At 38.8% G+C, this 12982-nt stretch overlaps 2 protein-coding genes across 3 annotated transcripts in view; one reads left to right on the forward strand and one right to left on the reverse strand.

The window, feature by feature from the left end:
• Positions 1–5293, reverse strand: part of GPATCH2 (G-patch domain containing 2) — a 114472-nt gene extending 109179 nt beyond the window's left edge. For both annotated transcript variants that reach the window (XM_054576589.1, XM_054576590.1), the window contains exon 1: positions 5165–5293. In XM_054576589.1, the coding sequence (XP_054432564.1) occupies positions 5165–5220 (56 nt within the window). In that variant the 5' untranslated portion in view covers positions 5221–5293. The remainder of the gene's footprint in view (positions 1–5164) is intronic.
• A 323-nt stretch (positions 5294–5616) lies between these two features.
• SPATA17 (spermatogenesis associated 17) overlaps positions 5617–12982 on the forward strand; it is an 84022-nt gene continuing 76656 nt past the window's right edge. The window contains exons 1-3 of the mRNA XM_054576591.1: positions 5617–5684; positions 10405–10494; positions 11619–11700. Coding sequence (XP_054432566.1) covers positions 5617–5684; positions 10405–10494; positions 11619–11700 — 240 coding nt within the window. The remainder of the gene's footprint in view (positions 5685–10404; positions 10495–11618; positions 11701–12982) is intronic.

Consider the following 12982-nt stretch of genomic DNA (forward strand, 5'->3'; position numbering starts at 1 on the left):
CATTTATTTCCTTGGCCCTCACAGTTGTACCGACAGCCACTGCACTGTAACACTTTACCCTACGGATATCCTCTCAAACAAGGCCTTTCCTATTGAAGGGGAACCCGGAAAATATATAGCTTTCCTCTATGCTGATTAAGCATCCACCGGTTAAAAGTTTGTAAATAGTAAAATTCAGTGAGTTACCACTTTGCTAATTTTAAAGTTTTCTATTCACATTCATAAAACAAATTCTCTTTGAAATTCATTCCTTGTCATTGGGAAATGAAGTCTTTTGGGAATAGTTTGTAATGGTTATCATGTCTAACATAACATTTCATTGACAGCTGTTGATGGTACAAGGGAAATGAGTAGATATGCATTTTGTTTTTCTCAGGTGGTATTAGACTATGCTGAGTAATGAAAATGTGCATTCAACTCAAACTTCGATGTGCCAGTTGTAGGTAACAATTTTTGGTCAGAGGTCAGGTTCATCTGTTGCCCTCCACCAGGCAGTACTCAACATCCCTGACATTGAGTGTCAGTACTCGGGCTGGCTAGAGACTCCTTGACCTGACTACTTAGATCATTACTGGAATAACCTTTCCTCTCCTTTTGAAAAAGGTAGCATCAGGGTGGGGGCACCTGTGTTATTCTGAAATATGTAAATAATTGCTTGTAACATTACATTAACGTTGGGCAATACATGTGGAATAAAATTCCCTAGGGGAAAAAAATGCTGAGGAAATTGTAGAGAACATGAGTGCTGCATGGAACCTTGAACAAATTACTTACTTTCTGATTATTTATTCATTATAAAAATGGGTATAATTTCTACCTTGAAGGGATTCTTTGTGGATGAGAGTGGGACCTTCATATGTGAGAGCAGTTATTTCAGCTTTCAGCAGAGATGGTGGTTAGAGGTTATTGCTAAAGAAGAGAAACTGGCCACTGAACTATCAAATCAGCCTAATTTAAATGTATAACCATATTATAGAGGCGGAGGACACCATAGGAAATCAAAGGCCTGCAGCCTCTCTGAGTCTTGAAGCACTCTGACTGTTGGCGGAAGTGCAGAAAGCAGACATTTGCAAAAATCTTGCATACAATTTCAAGAAATTCAGGGACTTCTTAAAGACTCCAAAGATCTTAAAGATCTTTAAAAAAATCCCAAGTTAAACAAATTAATGCTTTGTATCTAGACCTACTTCTATCTTAATAATATGCAGATATAAGAAAAAAACTTAAAAGAAAATCATCCTTCCAAATTAAGAGTCACGCAGTTCCCCACTGCACAAAACCCCACTTTTCCCATCCTGGAAGCCAAAGCTCCAGCCACCTGCACTCAGTGGAGGTGCTGCTGGCAGCTGCTGCTGTGACTTTTGTCACCACAGGACACTCAGAAACCTTGTTTTCCTCCTCACCCTAGCAACTCAGTGAACAACAAACCACAAGTGGCTTTAAAAGAAAGTCTAATTCTACTTTCCAAATAGTGATCTACTAAGGCAAATTCAATGATTATTTAAATTTGAAGAGCATACTTTTGATTTGTTGTTACTTCATTTAATGACTACAAGAGTCATTCACAACTTTTTTCCTTATACTCTAATCGCTTTCAAAATATAAACTATGGAATAAAAAAACTGCCTGAATCAATGTCCAACTAAAAAAAAAAAAAAGAGTAGAATCTAAAAGATAATTCATCGTAATTCCTGTTACCATGAATATATTACAGAGCATCTAAGCAGGTTCTATATGTAGGAAATTAGTCTCATTCATTGCTTATTCATGGTCACTGCTTAATATGTATTGAATATATAATATATTCTGAAGTCCTAGACTAGCAATGAAAATGAAGACAATTGAATATTAATTACAAGCACCTAGCACAATGCTTGACACATCACAGACATTTCAAAAAAAATATGCTGGATAAACAAATTAATGAATAACTAAGTAAATGAACAGTAGCCCAGGAAAAGTGATAATTAAAAATTTAGACAACCCAGATTTCAAAATTTCTGTCATACTGACAAGGGAGATACTCTAAATTTTTAGTTAGGTGAATGTGTCAGTTAAGGGCAAATTACTGAAGATGGTTTAAAGGTTTCCAACGTGCCATAAATGAGGATGCTAAGGAGCTACAGCAGGATTAATGATTTATATGCCCAAAATCAGAGTAGCCATTGCTTTGATTCCTAACTGTTGAAACAGAAACTTGTCTCAGACAAATGGGACAAGATGGATCTAAGGTCAAGACAACAAAACAAAGAACTGTTATTAAAAAATGCTAATTTTCCATTATGTAGTATTCCAGACCTAAAAAAAAACCTCAAAATACCAAATAGGAATGAAACTGTAGGAAAAAAGGTCCACAACCAACACAAATTTGTTTAGTTCAATCTTTAAAAATACTTCTCCCAAAACCCCAGAAATTGAATTTAAACAAATTATTAATAATGTAAAAATAAAGAAAAATATGTATAAATACAAAATGTTATTTGTCCATCCAATAAATCAAGTTTTAAAAGGTTAACATCAGATGTACCAAGATAGATAATTTTGGATCCTAATTTCAAAAATTTATGTGTGTGATGAGTCAGGGAGTGACGGACACTTTATAAAAACATATGAATCACTTATATGGTTAACTTGAACAAAACATATATTAATTTCCTGACACACAAAGCAATCATAGGATCTTTATTGATTAATTGTATAAAACTTTTCTTACTTAGGCTTCTTAACGATAAAATATAGTATCAGTTCTACTTTGCAAAATGTTAAAAGATAAAACATCTACATTTCCCCAATTGCTTCCTGCACATTAGAGAACAAGTTGTAGCTAAGATGAGTGAAGATACATCAGGAATTCCAGGTTAGTTAACAAATCCAGGCATATACTTTCCAGTTCACATATCCGTTAAGATAGTATGTATTATTCAGACATCATAGGCAGTATACAAAGATGGTTAATAATTTTTGTAAAATATACTGGAATCATACTACAAATATGACACTTGGTAAAGTTACTTAAACTCTATCTGCCACCCCTCTCGCCATCTCTACAATCCAAAAAAATAAATAAATAAATAACCTACCTCAATTGAGTTTACATAAGATGATATGTATATAAAACCTGCCATCAAGTAACAACTTGGTGGTAGCTTGTTACTTAGTAGTAGCTTCCCCAGGGCCACTGGGATCTGCCACTGAGGTGAAACATACATGCATAGTATTGTGAATGTCCCAAGAGTGAATGAAAAAATCCCATTAAGAAAGGCTGAATGACAGGATGGTTGTGGAGATGAACTAGAAAATAAGGGTTCCAGTCATCCGGAACACATTCATTCTGCCAAATCAGGCATAATTTTAAGAATTCAATTCAAAAACACTGATTCAGCCCTGGCCAGAGAGGGCAATTGGCTATAGCGTCATGGTCCTGATACACCAAGAAACAGCAAACCGATGTCTCTCTCCCTCCCCACCTCCTCTCTCTCTAAAAATCAATTTAAAAAAAAACAAAACTGTTTTAGTGCTAGACACTATTTTATGGTCGGGTGTCCTAAGGGTGATATGTTTGCTGCCACATGAAACTCGATAGGCTCTTCAAAAGAGAACTGTATTATAAAGTTGTACCTTACCGTGATTTAGGTGGAAGGGAGAGGAAGGAATTCAAAGAGTTATATATGTATTTTTTAATTAAGTAGTCTCCTGTCCTATAAACAAATTAATGAATAACTAAATAAATGAACAATAGCTCATTTATCAATATCAACACAAGAACAGCCCAATCTACACAGCATATTTTGCCTCCCTCCCTTAACAAGATACTGAACAGTGAAACACTAAGGCAGGCACCCTGGAGACAGAACTCCAGGGCGATGGGAATGTCTCATGTCTTGTTTGGTGCGGTGGTTACACAGTGTATCCACCGCCAAGTCGAAAAATACTAAACACTTAAGAGATACGTGTTTTATTCTATACTAATCACATCATCATTTTTAAAAAAAAATGTGTTCCCTGCTTTTCTGAATGGAAAATGTGAGAATTTAAAAAGGAGCATAACCAATTTATCATCATTATAAAATAAATTAACTACAGAATGATTTGGTCACTTTTAAAACATTTTAAACAAAATACTCTTTTAACGTTTCAGTGATAGGTGATGCAAAATAAATTCCTGGAGGTCAGAGACTACTAGAATCCCCCCTGTTCTCACTTGCTACTGGATCTAGGAATGGATATACTTTTTTTTTTTTTTTAGCCACATTTCACCTGCTGTTCAACATTTATGTTTGAGAATTAATTGTCAGTGGAAAAATCTGCTTGTTTGTTTCATTGCTTGTCTTGTGTGCGGTTGGTGGAAAAGAGCTTAGGAGGAAACTGGACGGGCGGCATTTTCCGCTAGAAACCCGTCACCAAGCTCCCAGCTCTAGGACTAAAATCGGCCTGGCCATTTTGGACAAATCACTTAGTATTCTGTGCCTGTCATAATCTCCTGTCACAGGGCTGTCAGGAGGATAAAGTGAAAGCACTTTGAAAAGTCAGAGCAATATATTATTCTAAAGTGCCACTGGTTGGTACGTCACTGCAGACCAGTGAAACCCCAGACTTAATCCTGGCATTTGCTTGTCCTTAGGAAACTCCCATACCTATCACATTTGGACAATAATGAAACGTTCCTTCTAGTTCAGAACTGAAATAGGTTGGTTACTCCCACTCCAAAAAAGGAAAAAGGGTGCGGTGGGGTGGGGTGGGGTGGGATGGGAAGGTGAGGTCGCTTCCACCGCCAAACTTCCAGAACGCTAGAGCTCTGGGATTTGACCTTCCAAGACACCTGCTAGGATCTAGGCGGCTTTAAAAGGGAAACGCGGGGTTCAGAGGCCTTCTTCCTGCCCCTAATCTTGTCAACCATCGCGAGGAAGTGAACTGCCCCGGCAGCACAGACAGCTTTGCTCCTAAAATCCTGCGGAGTGTTCGGCAAGCGATCAGCCAGCGTCCGCTGTCTTCCTTCGCAGATCTTTTGCGCACACCTGAGATCGCGAGCATCCCAGGCACGCGTGGGAGCAAGGCCCGTGTCCAGGTCGTCCGCCACCTCTCCCTCCCCCTGCCAGGCCAGGTACAGCGGCCTCCGGCCAGCACCCCGGTCCTGCTCGCCCATCCCCAGGGCAGCCAGCCTCACCAGCTGTTCCCGGCGGCGGGAGCTCCGATCGGTTGGCGCCCGGCGGCCCCGAACATTAACGACACCCGGGAGCCTGGCCTCGAGGCTCAGGCCCGAGAACAGACTCCAGCCACCACCGCACCAGCGACTTGCAAAGAGCAGTTCAGCATTTTGAGCGGAGCTTCCGGAAGCAGACGGGAGGCGGAAGCCGGATGTCGGGAGCAACCACCCGCCCCACTACCCCCGCAGCGCGCACGCCTCGAGTCTCCTGCTTTTACGCTCAGAGGCAAAGGAATGAAACTTTCTTCCTGCTCAAAATGTATTATGTTTTTGTAATGTTTTATAAACTGAAACGGTGAAAATAACGCGGAGGAAACGAAAAGTGGGTCCCCCCTCGGAACCTGCCTCGTGGTTTGGCCCGGTTGCCGTGGAGACCGATAGCAACAGCGGTGGGCAAGCGGAGGCGGGAGGCGATGGCCACGCTGGCCCGGCTGCAGGCGCGGGCCAAGACCCTAGCGCAGCAGTACTACTTCAGGAACAGGTAAGCCACCCGCGCGGCGGTCGCGCAGGGGGCTGGCTTCACTGTAGGCACTTGCTCCTCGGCAGGAGTCTCCTACTAACAAATTTCCTAACCCCATAATTACAAATCTCCCCGCTCATTTGTGGGCTGCAAAGAGAGTCACAAGTTTCAAAGCAGGATCACCATACAGGGGGTTGGTTATACATGGTGGGGGGCATAGATGCCGGCCGAGATGATTTAAGGAAAAGCCCAGCGTAGATAGCATTGTGAAATGAAGTGTTTTCCTTTGACATCATCGTTCCACAATTTGCTGAAAGAAGGTTTAGGAATCTGATCGGGGTCACCTGGGCTCCCTTACCTGGGCGAGCCAGTGTGTCCGCCGTCCACTTGGGAATCCGTGCCTCCTTTATTTCACGAACATCGTTGAACTCTGTCCTATGACTCATTTGTGTCCCTGAATTGATAGCATCTCACCGTTTCGTGAACAGTAGCATCGGTAGATTAATTGATAGAAGAGGGTTAAGGAAGGCACTAGCTTTCTTGTCCACCTGCCTGCACCCAAACTCTCGTCTCAGGAAGAGAGGTTCCGTTTCCCCAGGGCCTGCTGGAAGCCACGCCCCGGGAGGTTTTCCAACTCAAGAGAAATGCCGAAACAGTGAAGTAGAATGCAGTGGCAAGGCGGACCCGTGGAAAATAAGTCACTAAGGCAAGATCTCCCTGAGCCGGTCTTTTTCTAACGTTTGTCTCACCTACCCCCCATTCTTAAGGTGCACTCCATGCCCCTCTCTTCCAACACGCAATCACCGTTCAGCTCTACGTTCTGCTGTGAGATACTATGTATCGTCCCTCTTAAGCTACAAGTGGAGAGTGCCGTTTTTTTGGTCATCATTATTCCGGTCTCCCATGTCTATCATAGTTTCTGACACATAATAGCTGCGCAATAATTATTGCTCTAAGAAATGAATCTTTCCATCACTCCTCAGTCCTGGTTTAAGTAAACATACTAAAAATAGCTAAAGATAAAAATTATCTATTATCTATAATTATTTTTTTATTTAATGACTTCAAGAGTCATTCAACCGAGGAGAACACGATTTAGAAAGTGTAAATTGCGTGCCAAACACGGATCTAGCGAAGTTTGATCCATCTTAGCCCAGAGCTTGTGTCTGGGGTAGGGGGATCCAAGTCGTCAAATCTCTGCATGAAGTAAGGCCGGCTGCTCCACGTGCCAGCCTCATTCTGGAACCCATCGTCCCGGTGAACTTGGTCAATTTGTCTCTGACTCCAATGTAAGCAACAGTTCCCGATGGCATTCTTGGTCTAATTAGACAAGTCACCTAATTGGACAATCATCTCAGTCTTATTCACCTAAAAAAATGACAGCTTACAGGATAAATATGAGTCCCATCTGATTCTAATTAACTGCTGATTTTTCTATTACTCATGATACTCAGTTCAGACTGGCAAAATTTAGCAAGGCTTCTGCCAGACATCCAAGGATGACTTTGGTCTATACACTGGGTCCTTTGTAATTAGTAGGCACTTTTTAAAGCAGGTAATTTGAAGCCATGAATGCATCCTTTTCCCCCAGCCTCTACCTCCCAGGCTGAATTCCCACCTGCTCGCCAATGGGGATTCCCTTCCCATCACTCTTGGGTTCTGATTCCCCACTGCTGGCTGCCCTTCCGCGGGGAAGCTTCCCTCGCCCTTCCTGGACGCCCTAGAGCCAGGCCTTCTCCCGGCCATGGGAACACCCTCCTTCCTGGGCCATCCTCCCCGCAGGTGGCCGCCCACCTGAGCCTGCACAGGCTCTGACACCTGAGCTGAGCCCTGCAGCGCCCTCCCCACCCCCCCCCAGCACCCACACCCTACTGCCCTCGCCCATATGTCAATTTCTTTGGGACTCAATAGTTCAGGAAATAAAGTGAAGAGAAGTGAAAAGGAAAAAAGTAGAAAAGCGAATAGTAAAGCATTTTAAAAATACACTGTAAATGTATTTGTACCTCATTATCCATTGAGCTGTGAAATAATAATAATGCGGACTGTTAATGAAAACAAAACATGGCTTCTAACCCCTAAAATGTAGCCCTGTTTCTCCTCATCAAGTAGTTATTGACTTCTTACAAGGCACGTGGGTGAAAATCAGAACAGAAAGTTTCAATTAAGCATAGTTTCTGCCTTTCAGGAGGTTGGTATCCTTGAGACCTTAAAGTGAAATGATACTCAAAAAATAATAATTTCACACATCAATATATCTTATAATACAGGGCAGCTAACATTGGAATTCTATTCCTGGAATCTAAAATAGTTGCAAGTTATGTGATAATGAGAAGGAAAACCTGTTGGGTTTTTATTAATCAATAGCTAATACACATAGGGCAGAATAACCACAATATGGTAATGTGTAAAATGCATCGTTTTTGCATATTAGTGAAAAGATAGTCAACCACACTTTTTTTTTTCATTTTCTATATATTGTCGGTTCATTTCTAGCCATTAATGACACACATGAATATAGTGTTATCCAGGGTTTTAGTACTTATTTCTAGTTGATGATGAAATGACTGGAAACTTCCAGCTTTTTCTTGATGTTTTATTACATTCCTGGTAATACTTTGGGTCTTTCATCATTAATAATTCATTTAGTATTCATTGTAATAATACTGATCATAATAAATTTATTTCAAATTCGTGTAGATGTCATATTTTATTCACTGCTATAGGATTTTCATTGTAATTTGGAACTAATTAATATACCATTAAAATAAAGTGTTACCCACATTTTTCATTTTAAACGTAAAATGTCTAGCAGTTCATGACATATTGTAGCAGTATTCAGTATCCCAGCGGTAACCCAAGTATCTGTAAATTTCATTTTTAAGCAGTTAAAAAAAGGGAGCAATAGATAAATGTGTGTAGAAGTCAGATTTCAGCACATAAGTTAAAACTTAGTGGTAAGTTAACTATGAATTATTTTTTAAATGTTTCCCTTTAAAATGTATAGTTCTTATAAGTATAATACAATATGCATGCTTGTATTTTATACATTAGTATTTATAACTCCAAAATAAGACAATTTAATTTTGCTTTGCAATTATATGTTAGCATCATTACCAGGAGAGATTAGAAAGAATGAACTCAAAGCAGATATTTTTATTGCTCATCTTCTTCATGTCTAATAACAATTGTAAGTAAAGGGTAAGTTAAAGCTATACGTTAGTTCAAAAGACGTGTCAGTTGTATCTGTATACTTTATTCGTATTTGCTCTTCCTCTTCTGTGAAGGTAGTCAGTTGTTGATTTTGGTGGGAAAGAAGGGCCAGATGTGCTCAGTAATTTAGATAGAGCATAGTAAGGAGAAGGCGAATAGACCTGCCGTAACACTGAATGTCAGTGGCGAAAATAGGTTAGGTAAACAAGGAATCATTTTATCCCATTATAATGAATTTCACTTCTCCTCAGCCTTATCGAATGAAATTAGATATTCTTTCTTTCTCTTTTTCATACTCTCCTTTGAATTGCTGGCTCTGCTGGACAGTGCACTGCTGCATCTTTTCTGTTTTTGCCATAACTGACATTTTGTTTCCTGCGCTATGGCAGCTTAGTGTGGGCTAGGATAACGTTTCAAAGAAAGAGTGACCGACCCCCCTCACCCCGCCACCGCTTGGAACGCTGACGCTGCCTTCCTGGCTTCTCCATAGCACCTGCCGCTGCTCAGTTGCGGGCCCCCTGTCCGAGGGTGTCCATCAACTTCTGGGACACGGCAGAGTGCTTGTCTCTTACAATTGGGCCTTCTCCTTTGAAATTCCATTCCTTAAATATGGCCACTTTTAATAAACTCATTTGTACAAAATCGGGTTTTTTCTGTTATTCATTCACATATACAAAGTTAAAATTATTTTACAAATATGAAAACTTATAACACTGCACTAGGTTACCTTTTTTCACATTATAACATGTTGTATCTCTCTGTGTGAAGACATATTGATCCACTGAATTTTTTGTAAGGATGGGGAGTCAGGGTAGACTCCCTGGAGGAAAGGACTTGAAGCTGTTCTATCTCCCATATGGAGAACGTAATGTGAGTCAAGAGCCCTGGCCAGGTGGCTCAGTTGGTTGGAGCATCCTCCTGTACACCAAAAGGTTGTGGGGCGATCCCCGGTCAGAGCACATACCTAGGTTGCAGGTTCAATGCCTGGTCAGGGTATATATGCAAGGCAACCGATCAATGCTTCTTTCCCTTTCTCCTTCAACTGAAATGGACTTTCTGAGAATTCTATCTAGAATTGGCATCCTGTGATATATTTATTTAATGGAGAAGTAATTCATTGAACTGATGCATTGAATGAAATATGCAAGAATTTTAATCTTGGGTGATGTGTGTATAGTTGTATTTAAATAGTAAATTCAAATAATATAGTTTTCAAAAAATGACAAACTAACACAGTACTTTTTTAATTTCCTTATAACATCACTTGGAAATTAATTAGTAGCAAAATAAGTGATTATGAAACTAAAAAGTAAAGCTGTTGAAAGCACATGGCCCCTCAGAGAAAGGTTAATTTATAAAACATAGCTCATGATTTCTGAAATGCTTTTTTCTATTTAGTATTTAATTTTATTTAAAATGACAGTTGAATTATAATTATCATTTTGGAAGAAATTAAGGATTAAGTTCAACAGATTGATTTGCTTAAGAATTATATTAGTCGTTAATGAAATACTTTATTTTTTTTTTAAAGTGCTGTGGATATATTTAGGAAAAAGGAGAATGATGCAGCAGTTAAAATTCAGAGCTGGTTTCGAGGATGTCAAGTTCGGTCATATATCAGGTATATTGATTTTGTCATGGAAAATTTAGATACTCATAAAAATGTGCTCCTTACAAAATGTAATTTGTGCATGTAGTCCTCATTTCAAACAATCATTTATGTTACTTGTAATTAAGTTAATAAATTATATGATATCCTTTTAAATAATATAATTCTTTTTTGCTCATCTTTTCTTACATATCAAAAAACTGAATTATATTGACCATTTTTTGACATTTAGCAATTCTCAATATTACAAACATACTTGATAAAATTCTTCTCTTTAAATTCCGTAGAATGTGACAAATAACTGGGCTTGTATTTTTAGCAAGTAGTTCATTGACTGGTAAGCAAAATAAAAAGAAAGCTGTTTCAATTTTTTCCAACAAGTTGGTAGGTAAATGTAAACGATACCAGAATAATACTATTCCTACTGCAAAGAGATCGAAGATGATCCTTAACATTCTACTTTTTCTTCAGTGCCCAAACTTTCCTTCAGTTTTCCTTTAATTTTGAAAAAAAAAATTTCCTGGTTAAGGTGGAGGAAGAGTATGCCTCACTGTAATAATTCAGAATGTGGGCTGTGGATTATACTGTAGATGGCCTTATATTCTTAGCTAGTAGGAGCCAGACATCAGATTAGAGTGTGAAGGTATTGCCTTTGTTCACAATAAATGAGAAACATGGCAGCAAAAAGAGTCCTTCTGAATTCAGCAGACTGAGTAATATAAGGAAAAGACAAAGAAGGGAAAGGTTTCTTGACCTCGAGAATTATTTCTAAATTCTTAAAGTGATTCACATCAATAGTTCCTGGCTTATTTCTCAGCATGTCACAGTGACCTGTTTTAAAGCCTTAACATCAAGAAATATTTTAGAGAGTAAGTATTGAAGAAAAATTGAAAAAAAGTTTTTTAAATGACTTAATCAATAACCCAAAGAAATATTGAATAGTTATCTATGCCTTTTTCCTACTTCCAGGAATTAAGAATTTTATCCCACAATGATAACTCTCCACTTTTTGAAAGTACACATACATTTGGCTTTGAATTTTATTTTTTGAATCTCAAGAAGTTATATTCTGAACCAAGTTTAAAAGATATTTTTGTTTCAATGAAAGCATACTAATAAGCATATTTTTCACTCAGGTATTTACACAGAATAGCAAACATAATTCAGAAATGGTGGAGAGGTTACTTAGGAAGACAACATTATCAACTCATTGTGGAGGTAAATATTATAAAATTTATATATGTTAGCATTAAGATTATGCAGTATACCGTAACCTACTTATTTCGGGCCCTATTTATATACATAATTTTAAAGTTATTTGTGGTAAATATATAAGAACAAAATTAGACTTATTTTTAATATGAGACCTCTTCTGAGAAGCCTTTTCTGACTTTGCCATGGAGAACCAATGACTTGTTTCTTTGCGCCCAAACTACACCAGAGGTTTTATATTTGTTAAAGGACTCTTCACAGTGTATATTTTCTAGATGGTGACTAGACACTGCAGCTTGTTCATTTTTGGATAACCAGCATTTAGGCTAATCCGGGGCCCAGAGCGTAGTCAATAAACATCAGTTGAACCAAAGTGCCCAAAAATTCTACAAAATATAGCAATTTTTCTCTCTGCTATTTACCATTCTCTGTTACTGACTGTTGGGATATTTTGAAGATTTGCATTAAGAAATGTAGCATACCACAAATATCTATAACCACTAATAGACTTGCAGAAATGTACAGTAGCATGACAACTAATAGCTCGGCCAACTAATAGCTCAGTTGAGTTTTAGGAAGTTAAGAAAGAAAAGGTAATTTTCTTGATACGACATGGAAAGGCTTCTTATCATTGACCCACTTCATTAATCTTCTGGTTCTTTTCTATTTTCTAATCTAATAGTTTGAATTTATTCTTCCCTTATTCTTGATTAGTTTTATTGAAGTGAAACTAAAACATAGAGAGAGGATAAAGAAAAATTAGAAGTAGGTAACTAATTGATAAGAGTTCTCCTTTAGTGAGAAAATTTTTAAAACATATTACTAAAGTGCAGGGACTGCTTGGAGGAAGAGCCCAGTGTTTTAGACTTAATTAAATAAATAGAGAATTCAAACAATAATGCTGGCATAAACTTTATAAGTGTACCCCAAATGTGCTCCTCCTTATGTATCTATTCCTTTACTCAGGTAAACAGTACAACCACGTAACTAGAAATCTAAGCCTGAGAATCACTTAGCCTAGACTACCCACAACCTCCTTCTTCCTAACCTCTGTGTTCTGTGGGTCAGGAAATCCTTTCCACTTTTGCTCACAAAGTCCCAATTGCCCTCTAAACTTCATCATCTTACTCCCATGCCTGCTGCCGACCTCGCCATTAGCCTACAGCATCAAGTTCACACTTCAGCACGACATGTCCTGTTGGTTGTCACCTGACCTCTCTTCTTGCCACACCTGTATAAATGCACTTTGGATGCGTTAAGCCATTTGCCGTTGTCACCACACACAGCG

The sequence above is a fragment of the Pteronotus mesoamericanus genome, unplaced genomic scaffold (genome assembly GCF_021234165.1).
Source record: "Pteronotus mesoamericanus isolate MK-2021 breed Mesoamerican mustached bat unplaced genomic scaffold, CSHL_Meso_final contig_347, whole genome shotgun sequence".
Taxonomy (NCBI): domain Eukaryota; kingdom Metazoa; phylum Chordata; class Mammalia; order Chiroptera; family Mormoopidae; genus Pteronotus; species Pteronotus mesoamericanus.